Source organism: Coturnix japonica, unplaced genomic scaffold, assembly GCF_054131305.1.
Source record: "Coturnix japonica strain WE unplaced genomic scaffold, WE-NBRP24 Scf048, whole genome shotgun sequence".
NCBI lineage: Eukaryota > Metazoa > Chordata > Aves > Galliformes > Phasianidae > Coturnix > Coturnix japonica.
The window spans coordinates 45,296-64,151 of NW_028188951.1; the positions used below are offsets into that span (position 1 = coordinate 45,296).

Sequence of the window (18,856 nt, forward strand, 5' to 3'; positions counted from 1 at the left end):
GGACACGGCCGCTCTCTGTGGCGGGGGCATGGCCGGGGCTGCGGCCTGGGCGCATCGCCTCAGAGCGGGGTTAAGGCCCCGTAGCGGGGTTAGGCCTCACAGCGGGGTTAGGCCTCATAGCGGGGTTAAGGCCCCGTAGCGGGGTTAGGCCTCATAGTGGGGTTAAGGCTCCGTAGCGGGGTTAGGCCTCACAGCGGGGTTCGGCCTCGTACCGGGTTAGGCCCCATAGCGGGGCTCGGCCTTGTAGCAGGGTTCGGCCTCGCTCGCTGCTGTGCCGGGAGCCGCTCGCACTGCTGGGGCTCATTCACCTTCATCGCTCCCTGGTGTTTCTTTAACCCCTCGGAAAGCGTTTTCAGCCTGTTAGGAAAATATCTGTGTGTCTGGTACCCCTTAGTCACAGGCTGAGCTGAGGGTGTGGGCCTGGGGCCGGGCAAGAGGCCTTGCAGGCCTTGTGTAACGCCGGGTTCCCGAAGGAAGCGATGCGGTTGTGTCAGGGTGTTTGTGAGGCCAGACGAGCGGAGGAGGGCGGGGATGCAGAAGTAACGGTTCTGGTGGCGGAAGGAAGGGCTGAGGGGAGCGGAGCAGGCCCTGCCTCCGCTGTGCCGCCCGTGGGAGCTGAAGCCGAACGTCCCGGTGCCGGCTGTGGCCTCCGGGGAGCAGGGAAGGGGGGTTTTCCTTTACAAACGTCGTTCTGCTCTGAGCCGACGCGGTGAGTCAGCAGCGTTACGTCTCCCCGCAGAGAAAATTCCACCCCGTGAGGACAATGCCGGCACTGACCCGGCTCGGAAATGAGGCTCAGCATAAATGAGGTCAATCAGCAAATCCCGCTTGTGCTGAAGTTTGGGATCCGATGGTCGTAGTTTACCCCAAAGCCACCGAGCTGGCTCCTGTGCCTCGCTGTCAGCTGAGCTGCGCCCAGCCTGAATGCGGAGAGACAGGCAGGGAAGCAGCCCCAAACGACAGGCAGCAGGTGAGATACCAAGCGTCTTAAATAAGAAACCAATGCTCTAAAAGGTAACAAAGGTGTTTAATTTAGCATGTTCCATCTCCTCCCTGGGCAAAATGCAGTTTTGTGCCAGATACCTTCCAAGTCCCTCTTTTGAAACAGGCTATTACCTCCAGCATAGCTTGCAGGGCAGCAGAACGCTGTGCTCCAATCACACGAGGTCTGCGAAGGCAATGCACAAACACAGTCACAGCAGTCACACACACACACACACCCAGCAGTCACACATGCCTTCCTGCCCTCCCCCACCCTCTCCCAAAAAAAGCAGGCATTCCTTCCTTTTAGGACTGCTGAATCATGGCACAGGCAGCCCTGAAGCCCGTTTGCTGCCCTCTCTGCTTTGTCATCTGGGGACAGAAAGAGCCAGTTAAAAACAAATACAAGCTGCTAAAAGCGTATCATGCTCTGGGATTATTGAGGTGTTTAAACTGAGGTTAAAATAATACAAAATCCACACAGGGCAGAAAGCTGGTCCAGAAAAAAAAAGGGGGATAGAAGAAAAAAGGAGGACTGAAGGGAACAGAATGACCACGCACAGAGGTCTCAGTGCTCTGGCAGCCAAGCAGGTGGTATTTTTAGGCCAGGCTCAGCTGTGCCAGGGCAGTGGAAGAAAGAGGGATGGCAGATACCACACTGCAGAGATGATGTTGTTGAGATATTCATTGGTTTTCAATGGTTTTCATTTATGTTTGTTCAGACACTGAAGCAGATCTGTCAGTTTCCACCAGGGATTGCCTGTGAAGCACACTGTGCTGTTCTCTGATTTTAGAGGTAAATTCTGAAAGGCAGAAGAAGTGGGCAGTGTGGCAAGGCTGGAAAAGGCTGAGCTCCCCCATCCAGAACAGACAGAACTCAGAGGAAAGAGGTGAACCTTCTGCTTCTGGGCAAACCACGGCTTTGGGTGGCTTTTCTGCCCTGCTATGAGAGAAACCTGCTGCACTTCCAGCTTTTACTTTCTGTTCTTGGTTCCCTCTGAGCCTGATCTCTGAGGAATTCCTGCTTCCTTAATTCCCTCCTTGCATTTCAAGAATTAGCTGGAGATCTGCTCAGATCTCTTTCTCCCCTGGAAAGCTGGTAAGAAATGAATGGAAAATCAGGCAGGTCGGGGCTGCGGGACATCAGTGGGGCCGTGCTGGCAGATAACAGGCAGTAAAGGCAGATGATCAGCAGGAGAGCACTGACTTTTGCTCTTTCAAACTTTGCACTGCAGGAGGGAAGACAAGCTCACATCTCTACGGGGCAATGTCCACGTGCCCTGGTATGCTTTGATGGAAACTGTTCCTTTACAATGACATCTCTGGAGAGCACGCCTGGGAAAGGGGCAGGGAAAGATACACTGACTTCATCAAAACAGAGGGGCCCAACTGAAGCTAAAAATAAAGGCCTGCTGTTTTCAAAGGTAATAAATGTGGATGTAAGAAATGTTATGGATTAATTGTAACAAGGGGAGGAGAAGTAGTGGAGGGAAGATGCACCAGAGAGCTGGAAGCAGAGCTGTAGCAGATGGGTGGGAGGAGATGGGGAGGTGCGGAATGAAGTGGAAGAAGACAAACAATCCATCTGGTGGTGTAAGTGTAGGGGTGAGGAAGTGCCCGTGAGAGGGGAACTTTATAGGAAACTCCTGTAACCCAGGAGGTCAGAGTTATGCAAGACAAGACAAGAGGTGTAAGTTTAGTTTGAACATAGTTAGTAACCATGGTTCTGATGGACATGATGGCTCCCTTGGGTTGTGCACAAGTTTGGTAGCTCCCATAGGCGCTGCACCAGGCTGCTGAGCACCGTTTGGTGCTGGCTGTGCCCTTTTCCATCCTTTCTCTTGGAGAGCAGATGTGATTTGCACCAAGGTTCCCTCCAGATGTCCCCTTCACATGTCTGTGCTCTCACTCGAGGCCTTTCTCTGTGAGCTTGGCTGGGCACGGGCAGCAGAGTTGGACCTCGTGGGGTTTGGCCACAGGGTGGGCTGTCAGCTCAGGGCTGATGTTTGTTTTATTTAGGAGTGGTTGTTTTGCCAACAGAGCTGTTTGTTTATTGGAGAACACAAATATTTACCATTCTTAACCTCAAGTTTCCAAACACCTTCAGTTTTGACAGTGATTGAATAAAGGAAACCAAGATTCCATCACAGGGAATGAGAAAACAGTTAAATGGCATTTATTAGCTGGGGAAGTGAGGGGTAGGAAGCCACACTTCTCCCACTCAGCCAGGCCCCATGGCCAGGGCTGCACCCAGCACAGCCCTCAGCCTCCAGCACAAAGAACTGGGCACCGAGGGCCAGCGCTGCCCCATGATGCAGCCCCACAAACCCAGGCAGAACCAGTGCTCCACCAGCCACATCCAAGGCCACCTCACCCTGCTGCCTGCCCCATCCTACTGCTGAGATCAGCAAACAGGGACTGAGCAGCACTTAACTCAGTGCTCCACAAGCTCCACAAGGCCGCGGCTCTGCTGCTCACAGCGCTGCTGGAGCTGCAGTACATCCCTGTGGTTTCTGTGTGCCTCTGTGCATGTCTGACCAACAAAACATCACCACCTTTTAGAGCAGACAGAAATGCAGGTGTGGCTCCCACTGGAATCTGAGCTTCATGTTTATACACTCAGTTTCCTTGTTTTCACTTAAATCTCACTGGTGGTTTCATGCTGAGCCCGTTTCTCTCTGCACTACCACACACTCCTTCCTCCTGCTTTGGGGATGGAGCACACACCTGCACCGGCCAAAACCAAACCCGGCCCAGGTGGACAGCTGAGCTTGGGACCCTTTGAGCCACCAAATGGAGCTGTGTCAGTCGGCAGCAGGAGGGACTCCATGCTGAGAAACAAGGGGCAGCCGTCCCGAGGAGCAGCTCGTCATCACGAGCCTGGAGAGATGCCCTGGGACTTCTCAGCCTGCGCCCTGCCGGTGTCGCTCCTCTGCCGTGCCGTTATTGCTCAGAAAAGAGATCGGACACCTCGTTTATTTTTACCCATCGAAAATGACAGCGTTGCTCTTTGCTGCTGCATCCCGCCGTGCTGCCCCGGGGCGGAGCCAGGCTCCGTGCTGCCCACATCCGCAGCTGCACAGCGCTGCCTGGCGGCAGGAATGCACACAGCGCTCCGCTGCCACCCGAGCGGCTCCCGGCCTTAGGGCAGCGCTGGGGCCGCCATCTGCGGGGAGCATCGCTGCCATTCACGGAGCTTTCCTTATAAAAGGCTCCGCTCCGGGCAAGGGAACGGCAGAGCCCTCCCAGCAGCATTACTGCTCCCACCGGGTTTAATGCAGAGGTTGGATCTTGCTGTAGCCGCTGCTGAGATGAATGGGCAGTGTAAGGAACTGATGCTCTCTGGTGTTTCCAAAGTGAGAGGGTTTTTTAAAGCAAAGCACATGAGCAAGGATGTGAGAGCACAGAGATGGCCCACGTTCCTCTGGTTTGAGGGAGGAGAGCTGAGTGTGCCTTCAGCAGTGGGAAACTCAGAAATCCTTCGTGGAGCACAGCTGTGTAACAGCATCTCAGGCAGTGGGTGAGCCACAGGCTGAAGAGCAGCACTGCAGAGTGTGCACTGAAACTAACAGTGCGGTGTTCTCTGGTGGTTTGGAGGACACAGAAGCTTTGTCATGTAGAAACCCATGCAGGTGTGGAGGAGGAAACCTCAGAGAGCTGGCTGTTCTCAGAGCAAACAGAGCTCGGGGAAGGAGAGGCCTCAGTGGGTGTGTTGGCGATAGGGAAATGATGGGCCGGGGTCAGGAGGTTCTGTGTGGAGCAGGAGGGAGGGAACGGGTAAGGTTACACGAGTGAAACGTGACTACCTCTGCTGTCTCTCAGGTTAGATAGTTTGGAGTTAGATCTTATCACCTGAGAGCTGAATTAATCATGGGCTGAGCTTTATAACTGAAAGGAATAGATCCCATTGTGAGGGCGTGCTGCTGCTCAGCTCGGTGGAAACTAAAGCCTGAGGAGGAATGAAACGTGACGTCTGATTCAGGCTGTATTAGAAACAAAGTCTCTGCTTCAGGGGACAGCAAGTATCTGCACACAGAGCTTGAACCAGTCACTGCCATCCATAGCTCCTTTGGCTTTCATGGGGCACCCACATAGAACATCCAAACAGATCCTCCTTTAAGAATGAAAAGATGCAGATGTGATGGAAGCTCAGCAAAATCCCTGTGATAAATGGAGCATCTTCCTGGTGGCTTACTGAATTTATCACTGGTTGCTGAACCAATGCCTGCTTTACAGCTCTTCACAGAGTTTTAAACATATATCTGATTAATCCATATACATACAGTGGAAATCAATACGTAATAAAAATCTAATATTCCTGCATACACGTGGTTAAGAATCCCTGTATTTAGGGTTAAGGAGGTCACTGGTGGATGAAATGGTGATCACTGGAACACTCAGGGAGGAGATGGAATTCATTTTCACTGGAGGAAAAGGAGCGTTCTGCAGATAACATCTGACAGCATCAACCTTCTGTAAACACTGAACCTGTTAGAAATGAGAGCGATCTGCCTGTTTGTTTTAGCAATAGCTACACACAGGCACTGAGAAGTCCTGCACAACAGAGCAGCCGCTTCCTTCTTTGGCAGAAGTTAACAATTACGGACTAGCAGTTTCTTAATAAGACTTCCAGACGGCACTGAATTAAAAGTAACTCTGTAAGGATGTCTGGTTGACTCCCGTAGTGTTATTCATCTTGCAGAATCCCCACTCTGGGGCTGTGACCATCCAGGAGCCCTCCAGCTCTCAGTGCAGCCCTGTGCCAGGAAGCCTGGCAGCCACCCCAGCAAACAATGACTGGTCTGGGGATGCCAGAGCACTGCAGTCCTGTTTGGCTGCCTCTGCCCGGGCAGCATTCTTATGGGATTGGATGGTATCAGCGAACAATGAGCAGGCACATGGACTGATGTTAGTTCTTTCTCAGTGGCTTAGTGAATATTGACTATGAGAACCTCCACTGCTCCTCTTGGGCAAATGGAGGAATGTGGGATTGAGGTCCCTAAGATCCCTTTATTTTGTATAACCTCCTTCTTATTTTCCCGTGCTGTTCTTTCTGCTGCCACGAGCTCAGCTGTCACACAGATACTGCAGATCTGCTGCCTGCAGGAGGCAGGGCAAATTTTTCTTTGTTGTTTGCAGAACTATAGCAACAGCCAACAATTTAAGAGGTGTATTTGGATGAGAAGACCAAGACAAAGCAAACAAGCTGTCACAAGTAATCTCTGAAACTGTGTGGAACATAGCAACGTCTGGGATGTCTGCTGGCATTGAGGAAAAGGGCCGGATTGTGATGGGAAACTGCGGTGAGCAGCACCAGAGATCCCCATACAGAGAGCTGAGCTCCCACGTGCTGTGCCTGGTCCTGCTTTGCCATGCTGGACTCAGCTGAAAGCTGCTCCCATCACAGAGGAGATGAACACCATCTTGCAGGCATAGCGAGGACACACGGGGTATAACTTTGTTGTGGGGAATTTTGTTCATGGTTGTGGCCACCTCCAGGACTGAGCACGAAGCTCCTGGGCAGCATCCCAGTTCTGAGCAGTGAGCAGCAGGCAGGTGGCTGCAGAGCAGTGGGATTCCTTAGGTGTGATGCAGTGGCATCCACAGGCTGGTACTGCCCATCCTGCTTGTTGACACTGCCTGCACAAATCACAGGTGTGACATCTGTATGTTTCCTAAACAATGTGTCGAAAGCAGGATGGCTCAGGAGCAATTTGTGTAGCAAAGAGAGCAAGTTTAAATTAAACTCTTTTTCCTTGAGTGGCACAATGATGTTCATTAGCAGAGGAGAAGTGACAGTGGTGGTTCTATCAGATCTGCCCACCAAACCCAGTGTGGGCAGCAGCCTATGGCAGGGAGCAGAGCTGGCTGCCCTGCAGTACACTGCCACGCAGCCTGCATGTGGCTGGGGGTGAGGATGTGCAGGAAGGTCTGGTATTTTGCAAGGTTTCTGGCTGTTCTATTCTAATACACACCCTAAAAACAAACCCAGCTGTTTTTCAAGCGGTTCCTGTCTCAGTGTGAGCGGTCATTGAGGGGCAGCTCCCCAGCTTTTGCAAAAGCTCCTGGTGCCTGAAGGCTCCTTGGCTGCTTCTGAAATGCCTCTGGGAAGAGCACGGGTTCCTAACTCACAGTCCAGGCTTTCACCCCTCTGTCCCAAAATGCAGCCACTGTGAGGCAACACCCTGAGCTGGGGGGCATGATGTGGTGTGGGGAACCAGCAGGTGCTGGAAGGAAGAGCGATGCTGGAGCAGGTCCTTGCAGCTCTGCTTTGCAAGACTGGAGTGGGACAGAAAGGCTCAGAACCCTGCACTGCCACTATTATGGTGCGCTGTGGGCTGCCATGGGGACAGCCTGGAGCTCAGGACCTGCCCTGGGCACGTGGTGTGCTCTGCTGCCCGCTGCACTCGGGTCAGCTCAGGCTTGACTGAGCAAAGGCATCTGAACAAAAGAGTCCCAGCTGCTAACCAGGAACTAATTCCTTCTCAGCTCACACCTCGCCCTTGTGATGTCCGACTGCAGCCTGCTTCCCAGGCCCCTGCTAGCCTTCTACTGTCACCTTCAGTGCCTTTCCCTGCAGGAAGCAGCTGTCCATCCTGCTCGTGCCACGTTCCATGTCCCAGGTCCCCCACAGCCACCTGCACTGCCATCGGGCCCCTCCATCCCCTCAGCCCCCCTGATCCCCACCTGGCAGTGAGCACAGTGCTCCCTTACCCTGTAATTCAGGACAGACAAGCCACCCTGCTTACAACCTTGGAATCATTTCCACGTGGCCTGAAGGGAGCCTTGCCGTTGTTTTTCCCCACATCACTATAGGATAGTAATAAGTGCGTGTCCCACCACTGGAGGAGATCCTTCCCATCCCTGCTTTCTGCAGTATTCCTCCCATAATTGACTCTTGTTTGCTCTGCCAGAAGCGCAGCCGCCCTTTTGCTGTTGTTCTTTTTCACTCCAATGTTTTTTCTGCCGTTCTGCTGAAAAAGGAGCAGGAGAACTGGCAGAGGAGCTGCTCCGTGTGACAGCGCTGAGGCAGGGCTGGACAAGGGAGGGGCTGAACTTCCCTGCTCACATATCTTTAAGAGATTTTGGCCATTTTCCTTTTGATGCTGGATGAGGTGAGTAAGGGCAGCAATATAGCGCTGCTTATGTATGGATATGGGCTCTGGCCAGATGTAATATTCATACACATAAAGGTCACCAAATGTCTTCAGAATAAAGAATTACTAAAAAAAATATTCTCCAAATTATCCCTGACTAAATGAGTATCACAGACTCATTCCCATCGTTTCCCAAAGGCTTTGCAGTGAAGCTCCTCCTATTGCTGATGAAGCACTTTGTCCCTCCTGACATGAAGATCACTGTCCTTAGGGCTGCTGGGATACAGTTAAAGAATCCCATAGAAGACTGATTTTGCCCTCAAAAGTCATTGCAAAATGCCCAGGCTGGGCAGCCACCCGAGTGATATCTGAGCCCCCAGGGAGCCTTGGTGACATCTACAGAGCAGAAACTGCGGCCATCCCTGCTCCTTAGGAGTGGCCGAGCTTGGCCAGCGCTGTGCTACCAAGGGACAGAATTATGAATTCCTGTCTTCATGCCACGTATTTTCTTCCTGCAATTCCTTTTGCAGCTGCAAAACCTGAGAATTCCGAGGACATCTCAAGAGATGCTGATGGCAGAGAGAAACTGCCAGTTGTTTGCCTCCCTCCCAGCCTGAGGGGGGCTCAGCTGGCCACACCAAGGCCTGGGGGCTCATCTTTTGAACCCCAAAGCCTCTTATTTTCTTTATGGGCAGGGTTTGTGTTTCTTTGTTTTCCTCTGGGGCTTTGAATAGTTTTGAACTGAAAGCATTTATTTTTTTAAAACATGTGGCTTTTAATCCTTTTGAACTAAAATTGCTTTCCATGTGGCTGCTAAAGAGGCACTGACTGTTCCCACATGCAGTTCAACCATCTCAGTGCATTTGGATGCACTCAGCAGCTGCAGAAGTAGAAGCAAAAGGAAGCACAAGTGCCAACTATATTAGAAAACACTTCAGTGATTTTTGGAAGGCCGAGGAGCTGCTGTGCTTCACAGCTGAAGGGTGAGTTGCTGAGATGTAAATTGTTTCCTTTTCCGCTAACAGAGCTCTTGGCCTGCAGAGTTTGATGGAATGCATTTCCAGGGCAATCTTACCGGGTGTGACGTCGCCGGGCTCTGCTGGCCTCTCCTCATCCCACTGCTGCCAAGGAGAAACTGGTATAGCAAAGCACTCCGCTGCCATAAGCTGCCCCAGGCTTTCTGTGCTGCTTGTTTTTCCTCCAAGATCACTTTTAATCCAGCTCAGCATCACAAACCGTCCTGCAGCACTGCTCTGAAGTGGTAACAAGGAGGCAGGAGTGATTAATGGCCGCAGGAGGAGGTGGCAGATGCCCTGGCAGCGTGGGCACAGAGCTATTAGTCCTGCGATGAGTCAGTGGGAGGCGCAGTAATTCTGCACTGTGCCACATTCAAGTGGGACGGCAGTGAGGAGCAGGCAGCGTTCCTTTAGCTCCCAGCCCTGTAAATCCATGCCCAGCCTGGACCTGCAGCTGTAGCGTTGTCATCAATTGTGAGGAAATTCGGCCGCGCCAGCCTCGGAGGGTGAGGTTTTGCAATATACTTCTTCCAATGTCATTGCATGTGGCTGGTGACAGCGGTGACATCCCACCCCTTCTCCTGTCTCTCTCATTCCTGGGGATGTGGTGGCCTGCTCAGCCACCCTCAGGCACTGAGCCCTTTGCTCGCAGCCTGGTGAGCCTCGTGCCCAACCAAGAGCATGGGGTGAGCTGCCATGGGGCTGCAGAGCTGCTGGGTTGGGTGTGAGCTCTTAGTGGGATGGAGGTGGAGGCAAGGGGAACCCCCAGCCTGGATCCACACATGGGGCTGCTGGTGGCTGCTGTGATCGGTGGAATTTTGGGCACTGGGGCCAGTCCCCTCAGGTAGCATTTAGTGCCTGCAGGGAGTGCCAGAGCCCACTCCTAACACTGAGTGAGGATGGAAAACATGAAGAGCTGTGGTCACAGACAGCAAAGAGATAAATGTGGTGGCCAGCAGGAGGTAAAGGCAGCTTGAGAAATGGTGGTTATGTGGGAGGGAGGAGGGGAGAGATGCCTGCGCTTGTTTTTTCATTTATCTTTTTACTAACCTTTGTTGTATTTAGAGTACACCAGATGATATCAGAGCTGTTTTGCAACTAGTGATGATCCGGGGAATGGGAGCGCTCTATGTGGTCCTCTGAAACATCTCCTGGCCAAGTCTTCCTACGTGCACTGAGCTCAGGTCATGCTGCACCGCTGAGGTGTGAGTGCAGATCTTGTTCAGTCATTGTGCTTTGTATTTTCCTTTGCTAGCAGGCTGCGATCAGCCAGGAGCTGAGGGAAGAAGAAACTGCACTGAGCACTGAGACCTCTGCCCTTTCTGAGCTGGCACTGAAAGTTATAGTGGCAGATTCATTTCTTTGACATCTGAGCTGAGAAAACAAACCTCTCTCATATTTATAAACAGTTGGTGAAATGAAAGTGGATCAGCTCTGCTATAAAACAGCCTTACAGCTGAACCTTGAAACATGGTGTTTGGTGTTTTGAGAAACAAGCTGGGAAATGAGTGCTGCCACTTTGAGAGCCTTTATCCCCTAATGAGGTACAAAGCCAGTGCCTGCCCATTGTTCCTTAGGAAGTCCATCAAGGACACAGGATACACAGTGCAATTCCTCTTGCATCCGTCTGATTTTGTTTTCTGTGATAGTGAAGCTTAATGAGCTCACTGGCACTTAATGAGCAGAAGTGCCCAGCTCTCAGCCTTCCCAGCACAGGGAAAAGATTCAGAGCCCTCCCTTGGTGTCTGGCTGTTGTACAGGACTCACCCCACATCTATGCAAAGCAGATCCGTACCTTTTGTACTTGTTCCCACCCTGTCCTACATCTGCAGCAGGTTTTCATGCTGGGCTTTATTTGGTGCCATACCCATGCAGCAATTGTGTTCTGTGCCCACACTTGAGCACAAGGTCTGCATGCCCCAGTGTGGTGATTTGTGCTGTGAACAATGCAGAGCAGCCATGCAGGACTGCAGTTTCTTGTGCTGCATCAAAAGAGGGACGTGCATTGGCCTTTGCTGGACCCATTACCCCAGTGAAGAGCTAGCTAGACTGCTGAGATCCATCCCCCCGTTCTCCTCTTATCTCTCCTGTGAGGTTTCTGCTGGCTTTCCCACTTCCTCATATTGTATTCCTGGAAAAGGGAGGGTGGGAGTGGAATTCTCTATCAGACCTTTGTCTGCCACTGTGCACAAGGTAGTGGGCAAGCTGCAGTCCTAGCTTGTAGTGCTGCATACAGAGCTTTTCACTTAGGGCAAGGCTGTGCTGCCTGCACCACCACCGACCAACGTGTCAGCAAGGACTGGACCTGGCCAGAGGAGCTCCTGCTTGGGAAGTCAGGCTTTACAGTGTCACTATGTTGGAGCAGATCCATCTGCTGGCTGCTGTCACAGTTCTTGGGGTGCTGGAGCAAGGTAGGGACCATCGTATACTCATGCCCAGATACCACCTGTGTTGTTCTACCATACCTCCATTACTTCCTTTCACTTCCACGCTGTGTTTCTGCTGCCATGCTGCCACTTTGCTGCTTTTGGTGAGTGATTTCTTGAGTGGTTTTCCAACATTAAAAAAAATAAGAGTGCCTGGCACGCCAGCCTGCTAAACGCCCTTCCCCGGAACTAACACACCTCCCTTGGTGAGATATCTTTTGGTCAGTCTTCTCTTCCTTATTTGAAACATGGATTTGCAGAAGCTCTTGAAGTTGGTGTAGATCATAGCATAAAGTGTATGGGATGAGATGGGTTGCATGGAATCTTCCTTAACTAGGGCTCCGCGCTGCGTGACCTCAGCATCTGGGTGGCTTATCTGTGACATCAGCTCCGTCTCTGCTTGGCTACCGGAATTCAGAAGGGGAAAAAAAACCAAAGATCAACAAAGTGTGTCAGAACTCTTACTGTTTGTACAGGTTATAGGTGGTTTGTTGACCATGGAAGAAAGAAACCAGAAATCCAGTGGCTGTATGTGTCTGCATACTGCTTGCTTCGCCATTGCACTGCTACATTCCTTTGCCTTGTCTGCATGTGCCCGGCTCTCGCTGTGATGTGGGGCTGCGAGGTCAGGAGGAAGCTGCAGGACATTCCCCCCTTGCCCCTTAACAGCCCCCTGGCCACAGGCCCATCCCAATGACTGACCCATGCCACCTTTCTCTCCTTTGCTGCAGCCTACTTCTTCCTGCAGGTGATCCACGCCAGGCGCACGTTTGGCGTTTCTCCTCCCAACATCTCAGGCCCACCTGAATTTGAGCGGATCTTTCGAGCACAGTAAGAAACTCCTCTCAGCTCTCCTCTGCAGCACTCCTGTCAGGTGGCACTGCCCTTCCTTTGCTTTGCTGTTCAGTTTCTGGGTTGCCTTGCAGCACTTTGGCAGGTGCCCGCCTCCCCTGGGGTCCAGTTAATGGATGTAAGTGTCGGCACTGGGACTCTGTGGGCTCAGAGAGCTTTGAGTGGGGAAAAGAGAGGGACTGCCCAAATTCAGCATCTCTGCTGTCAGTCCTGTGTCCCACATGATCTTCCTCCTTTCCCTTGTTTATAACTTTTCTCCTTCTCTCTAGGGTGAACTCCTCAGAGTATTTTCCCATTTTTGTGGCACTCCTATGGCAGGCTGGACTCTTCTTCCACCAAGGTGAGGGCAGCCCCATACCAGCTTTGGTGCCAGTTCTGCAGTGCTGCCTCTGTCCTTGGGTCCTGCTCACTCTCTGAGCAATGAATTAGGCAGCAATACCATCTGATAGGAGTTCAGAGCCAGTGGGCACTGCCTCTATTCCTCTCCTGCTCTCGTTCTGGGAGCTCTGTAACTCCTCTGGAGCAGTCACTGTGATCTCTCTCAACCACAGGTCTGGCTGCAGCCCTGGGCCTGCTCTATCTCTACTCCCGCTACTGCTACTTTATGGGATACAGAGCATCATCCTCAGACAGGTAACACCTCCAGCCAGTGCCCACTGCTGGTCACAGTTTACTCAGCTCCCCAAGATGTTTCGGGGCTGTCGTGTGAACCAAGCATGAGCACGGGCCTTGGGGTGGTTCTGGAGGCAGGGCTGCCTCTCAGACCCTTGGTGGGATAGAGGCATTCCCACAGCAGCACGGTGATGCTTGGTCTCTCCTCTCCAGGCTCGCCCCCATCTACTTCAGCACTGGTGTCCTCTGGGTGCTCGTTGCAGCAGCAACCCTGGGCCTCGTGCATTTCTTCCTCTGTCACTATGTGGGGCTGAATGTCCTCCGGCTGCTTGCAGCATGATGTTCCTGGCCACCACTGCCATCACCACTTTGTGTCTGCCCCCAGCTACAAGACCACCTCACTGTGCTTCCAACACCTGTGGAGCTGGCAGGGCCACAGGGCCATCCTGAAGGCTGCCCAGCACTCTGTGCCTACCTGCTCTGTATGACTGATAGCCAAACCTTCTCCAAAGCAAGGAGAATTCTTGGAAAACAGGATGTGTAAGTTCTTCTCAGCCCCTTCATCCAGCCCAGGCACTGTGGGGTCAGCACAGCCCACCATGGGAGGGAATTCCTGAGGAAGCACCATGGGCCGGGGCAGGGCAGAAGGAAGGGGCAGCCTGGAGCAGGCCCCAGCACACTGCTGGCTGTGCTGCACCAGCGCTGCTGCACACAACATGCACAGGAGATGCTGCAATAAAAGGATGCTGAGCTTGCTGAGCTGTGCTTGTCTTCGTGGGTCTGCATGTGGCATAGGGCAAAACGTGTGTTTTGGGTTGCAGGGCTGTTTGGTTTCCCTGCAGGGATGGGGACAGTAGTAGTGCAAAGCTGGTTTCCAGCAGTGTAGAGCTCTTCAGGTGGGCTCAGCCCCTGTGACAACAGGGCTGGAAGTGAGGACACTATGGGCTGGAAGTGCACAGCTCGGGGAACAGCAGAGCAGATCTGAGCCCTCAGCGCCAGGAACCTCTCACCAAATTCAGCTGCATCAGCGTGCTGCTGGATGAACAGGGCTGTAAACCCTGCCGTGCTTCCTCAGTGACAGACACAAAGCACTTTTTGGGGAAGTTATGAACTTTGCAAATTGCTTAACTTCCTTCCCTGCAGTTCAATCGCTTTGTCCAGCAGATCCCCGGTCTGTTACCCCCTTTCAGGCTCTCGGATCGGTGCAAACACTTCAGGGAAAGGCTCGATTCCAAACAAAACTAACAGCACTCATTTGTGCAAAGTATCCAGCACAGCTCCATCCTTACAGGAACCCCCCCCCCTCCCCTGAAGCCCTGGCAGTGCTTGCAGCAGGAAGGGAGCCGCTCCCGTCTCCCAGGGATGCTGCCATCGCTCCGCTCCTCCTGCACCAGGACATCAAAACAAAACAAAAACACTTGGGTTGCGTCCATGGCTCCACGCTCCGTGTCTGGGATTGGTCAGGTTCAAAAGCTGCGGCACTAATGGGGGCGGCCATTCCCTGCTCACCCGCCCGCAGAGACGGAGCCTCCGTTGGCCGCACTGGGGGCACCAGGGGGCGCCGGTACCACGAGGCTGCGGGGCCGGGGGGAGCGGGAGGGGGGGAATGAGAGTGGGGGGACCGAGGGAATGGGGGGGATCGGGGGGGGCCGCTCCCGGAGTGGGCAGAGAGAACCGCTGCTGCCCCCAGCACACGAGGCCGGGCAGCATGGAGGGTAGGCAGGTTATGGATGACACTGTAAGTACAATGCGGTACGTGATGGTGCATTAAATGAGGTGGCTTAGTGCTGGGAATCGATCTTGAAGGTCCATGCAAGATGGTTGTGGGATTCTGTGTCTTCTGCACAAAGCTTTTTGGGGCCCATTTCATCCAGCCCTGGTATTAGGGCTATTGGTGGGAGGGAGTCCTGTAGCCACACAAAAATCTTCCTGACGTGTCTTAGCAATGACCTGAGATCCCCTGCAAGTACCTCACAGGTTCCTGGACCTTCTTGCTCCCTGTCCTGCTGCCAGCAGGAGAGCAGCTCAGCCCGGGGTACCTGGAAGGAAATTTGCAGCTGGATGAATGGGAACTCAGTGAAGAACAAAGGAAACATGGAGAAGCAGTGAGAATCCTTCCATGCTGAGAAAGGCTCCAAACCAGGCCTCCCTCCTGCAGGTCTCGCTGCCCTGTGCACAGTGGGGAGGTGGAGGCACAGAGCTCTGCCCACCAGCAAAGCCACTGCCACCCCTGCAGGGATGATGGCCTTGTGCATGTGTGCTTGGATTCATGTGCAGACGCAGGAGCTGAGGCCCCTGTAGGGCTTTCATGCTCCATTGGAGAAGTTCATAGCACATTATCCTGAATACAACATGGGTGCACACTCATTGTTTCCTATTCAGTGTGTGACAGCTGTGCAGGATGCATGCACAGAGAGGTGCAGGACACGACAGGACTGCATGTGGCCAACAGCACCCAAATGCTGTGCCTGGGGCCAGGGGAGGCCATGCAGCTGGCAGCAGGAAGAACAACTTGTTACCAAAGGGAGTAGTATCTCCTTGGGCTGCTGCACACTCAGCCTTGCTGAGCTGGGAAGGGGAAAGGGAGCAGCAGGTGGCCTGGTGTTGTGGCTGGCATGGCACTCAGGTTCCCATCCACAGCATGGGCCAAGGGGAGGGAAGGAAGTAGGTCAGAGAGGGTGACAGTATGGGGACAGGGCTCGGGCTGAGGAGGGAAAGAGGATGAAGCAGAGGAGAAAAGGAGAGGGGAAGGAGACAGCTGAAGAATGAAAAAAGGGAAACAAAGCTTTCATAGTTTGAATAGCTCATTCTTAAAGCCACCTTTGTGTATCAGTACAGAGAGACCAAGGCCAGCACCCAACTCCTGCCCATCTGACAACGAGCTGCGACGGAATTCAGATGCTAATTAGGAGCCGAGCTCCTCAATGGGTCTTTATTCGCACAGCTCCGGCTCCCTGCAGGCCGGCCAATGGAGGAAGCTCGGCAGCGTCACGGAGGAGCTCCCCTTTCCCTCCTTCCCTCACCACGATGCTGTTATCGGCGCATCTCGGTTTTACTTGTTGACTTTTGAAGGCAAGAAAAAGGGAAGGAAGTCACACCGGAGCTGTGCCATGGGAATAATCACCGTCGGGACCCACTTGATGAGCAGGGGCTGCAGGGGCCGTAGCAACGTGAAGAGAGGGGAGGACACAGTGTTGGAGCAGGGATGCAGAGATGGGCTGCAGGGAGGTGTGGATGTTCCTGTGGGCAGGTAAATACTGCCTGCAGAGAAAGAACATCCCTAGGTTACATACCGTGCTAAAACCCAAGCAAAACCAAAGCTGTTTGCCATTTTGAGTATTATCAGTCAAGATAGGGAAGCTGGGAAAATCCACATGTAAAGGTTAAAAGTTGCCTAATCTTCACCAGTTTTATACACCCCAGAAAATAACTCTTCTCAGGCAGCACAAAGGATTAGTTTTTCCTGGTTAGGACAGAGCCATAGTACACACGAGGTAGGTGGGACCTAATACAGCCTCTGAAGGAGAGTGTGGACGCATGCTGCAGTGGATTAGGGAAGATCATGGCTTGCTTCTGCCAGGTCTACAACCAACAAGAGGTGGGTCAGAAAAGCAAAAGCAGCTCCAGCACTCAGGAAGATGCACAGAGCGCTGCTGGTCTGTCCATCAGCTGTATCACTTGGGCACTGCATCACTCAACAGGAGAAAACAGAGCAACCCCACACAGCCAGAGCAGTGTTACTGCATGAGACAGGAGGCGGGGATCACCAGGTCGGCAAACAGGAAAACAGTGAACTCTGCTGGTCACTGCTTCTGGGCTAAGACAGGCTTCATCTCATCACTCCACATCACGGTCAGATCTATGGCTCATTGGCTGCAGTGGGCTCCTCATGCTGCCCTGCCTCAGTGCCTGGCAGCCCTCCATGCCCGTGTCCCTGGAAGCTGCTCCTTGTCTGTCATGATGCTCCCAGGAATAACGAGCTTGGCAAGGGCCGTGTGCTAGAACTGCACTGTTATCTGTTCTGCTACACAGATAACGCAGCACACTCCCCCACCACCAGACACAGGCATTCCCACCGTAAAGTATTTGCAGATTTACAGCTCGTTCTGCTTCTGGGAGGGAATAAAGAAATGCAGACCAGGCTAATTGCAGTGGATGCACATGGACGCTTGCCCACCTCCCTCCTGGCAGGTGCAATGCCCGAAGTGCCAAAGAGCTGCAAATGTCCAGACCCAGCCTTTATAGCTCACCCAGAAGCAGCCTTCTTAGCTCACCCAGCACAGCCAGATGGCTTCTGGTTCAGAGCTGACCCATGTCCACCACACTCAGTCAGGCAAAGCATGCAGATAGATAAGGTGAGCAGTGTAAGGACTCCTTGCTGTAGCTGCATTCCCTGAGGATGCGACCACACAGCCAGTTCTTCCACGCTGCCAGAGATGAAGGATGCTCTGAGCATAAGCTGTGAATAACTCAGTGGTATAAAGGAAAGGGTGATAGATTCAAACAGGACAGCAGCTTCAGAGACAAGGAAGGACTCAGTATCTGCCTCTATCTTCAGCAAAGTGTAGCAGCTTCTCACACTGGTTTCCAAACAGCCTTGACTCTTAGCAAACTAAGCAAACTCTTAGCAAAAAGGAAAATAGAAACATGAGCTCCTGCCCAGCCTCTGCTGCAGAGCACTGTATTCAGTGTAATGAATAAGGACAGAAGGGGTGAAAAGGAAGAAAGGAAAGGTGAAGTGTAACCAAAAAGCTTCTGGATTTACTGAAAGCAGAAGGGAGCTGGAGGCTGGATTAGCAAAGCAGTAAAATGAAAAAAAGAATAGCAGATAATGAACGTAGCCATGTTATCTAATATGGTAGAACACACAGCATGCATATTTAATAGCATTGTTTAGCTTGTGTTTATCACAACTAGAGGCTGCTTCTTGTGCAATGGGTAGGGACAGAAAGTTCAGTTCTAACTGAACTCTGGGGCTTCTGAGTTGCATGTGGAGATACTAACTGTTAATAGCACAGGACTTCCATATATTGCCCATTTTCAGACCTCAGGTGATGCAGTAAGCCAGCTGCTAGCAGCATCTGATGAAAGATAATCAGGTTTGCAGGCTAACTGTTAGATCCTGAATTATACATGCTTATATGCAAACACAAGGAACATGCAGCGCGTCTAGATGGCTGAGCTACAGCTGAGACAGGAAGGATTCATCTTATAGCGGAATAAATGGGAAACTTCTATCTAGGAAAGATGGAAATGGACAGATTGTACAGCAGTTGGACCAGGAGCAAGTTTTGTTTTGAAGCAGAGCTGTAGAGTTCCCCTACTGTATCAGACCAGGCGTTTTTCCTGTGCTTAATAGCAGTTACATATTTACAAAGAAGTCATACGACCTTTATTGTAACACTGGGAGAGTAAGCGTGTAGCAGACCCGCTTCCCTGTGTAAACACAGGAAGATTTCTGTTTCCTAAGTGACCTAAGAGAGAAGTGGCCTTCAATGTGCATCTGATGGAGGCTGCATTCGACAGATCAGACTTTATCTATCACTGAAAACAAGAGTGTAAGAAACCAGACAGTGCGGCCCACTGCAGAGCTATGCACTGCTGTGGATCACAGCGTACAGCAGAGCCAACCCCATCATTCAGATGCTGTAACGGAGACTAAAAAGGCCAGAGCAATAAAGTAACACTTGGCAAACGAACCTGAGTGTACGTTTATTAATATTAATACGAGGAGGACAAAGATGGCTGTCAGAAATGAGGCTGTTTCGGCAGGGATTAGCTCAGGTCTCGCTGTCCGTTGGCCGCTCAGTCAGTAACGCTGTGAGGAGATGCCGCCCCCCGCAGTGCTTCGGTCGGCCCTTACCCGTCCCAA

The 18,856-nt window shown here is 52.3% G+C and overlaps 1 protein-coding gene and 2 long non-coding RNA genes across 14 annotated transcripts; all 3 read left to right on the forward strand.

Moving 5' to 3' along the window:
* The first annotated feature begins 5 nt into the window (after positions 1-5).
* LOC146752268 (uncharacterized) lies at positions 6-2,428 on the forward strand. 4 transcript variants are annotated; one of them, XR_014940722.1, is made up of 4 exons: positions 6-69; positions 740-970; positions 1,776-1,871; positions 2,217-2,428. It is a non-coding gene; the product is annotated as an uncharacterized LOC146752268 (long non-coding RNA). The 4 variants fall into 4 exon arrangements; XR_014940724.1 differs by having other exon boundaries at positions 25-88; positions 1,704-1,871; XR_014940721.1 differs by lacking the exon at positions 6-69 and having other exon boundaries at positions 248-970; positions 1,776-2,080.
* A 6,238-nt stretch (positions 2,429-8,666) lies between these two features.
* LOC107320232 (leukotriene C4 synthase-like) lies at positions 8,667-13,743 on the forward strand. Of its 9 annotated transcripts, none has more exons than XM_085532192.1 (8): positions 8,898-9,061; positions 9,143-9,600; positions 10,160-10,299; positions 11,345-11,505; positions 12,252-12,351; positions 12,642-12,712; positions 12,924-13,005; positions 13,198-13,743. In XM_085532192.1, the coding sequence occupies exons 4-8, from the start codon at positions 11,448-11,450 to the stop codon at positions 13,322-13,324; spliced, it is 438 nt and encodes a 145-aa protein (XP_085388318.1). In that variant the 5' UTR covers positions 8,898-9,061; positions 9,143-9,600; positions 10,160-10,299; positions 11,345-11,447; the 3' UTR covers positions 13,325-13,743. The 9 variants fall into 9 exon arrangements, with proteins under 9 accessions (XP_085388319.1, XP_085388318.1, XP_085388313.1 ...); XM_085532187.1 differs by lacking the exon at positions 9,143-9,600 and adding an exon at positions 11,997-12,145 and having other exon boundaries at positions 8,948-9,061; positions 10,160-10,297; positions 12,269-12,351; XM_085532186.1 differs by lacking the exon at positions 8,898-9,061 and adding an exon at positions 11,997-12,145 and having other exon boundaries at positions 9,219-9,600; positions 10,160-10,297; positions 12,269-12,351.
* Positions 13,744-14,606: 863 nt separating this feature from the next.
* Positions 14,607-18,683, forward strand: LOC116654061 (uncharacterized). The gene is made up of 2 exons (XR_004308929.2): positions 14,607-14,722; positions 15,818-18,683. It is a non-coding gene; the product is annotated as an uncharacterized LOC116654061 (long non-coding RNA).
* Positions 18,684-18,856: the final 173 nt, after the last annotated feature.

Bases quoted from the DNA above. Each gene is read 5' to 3' on its own strand.
- LOC107320232 (XM_085532187.1), top strand. From the start codon at position 10,224: ATGTGGTCCTCTGAAACATCTCCTGGCCAAGTCTTCCTACGTGCACTG. The intron at 11,506-11,996 runs GTAGGGACCATC...CTGTTTGTACAG, and splicing joins TCTTGGGGTGCTGGAGCAAG to GTTATAGGTGGTTTGTTGAC. The intron at 12,352-12,641 runs GTAAGAAACTCC...CCTTCTCTCTAG, and splicing joins GAGCGGATCTTTCGAGCACA to GGTGAACTCCTCAGAGTATT.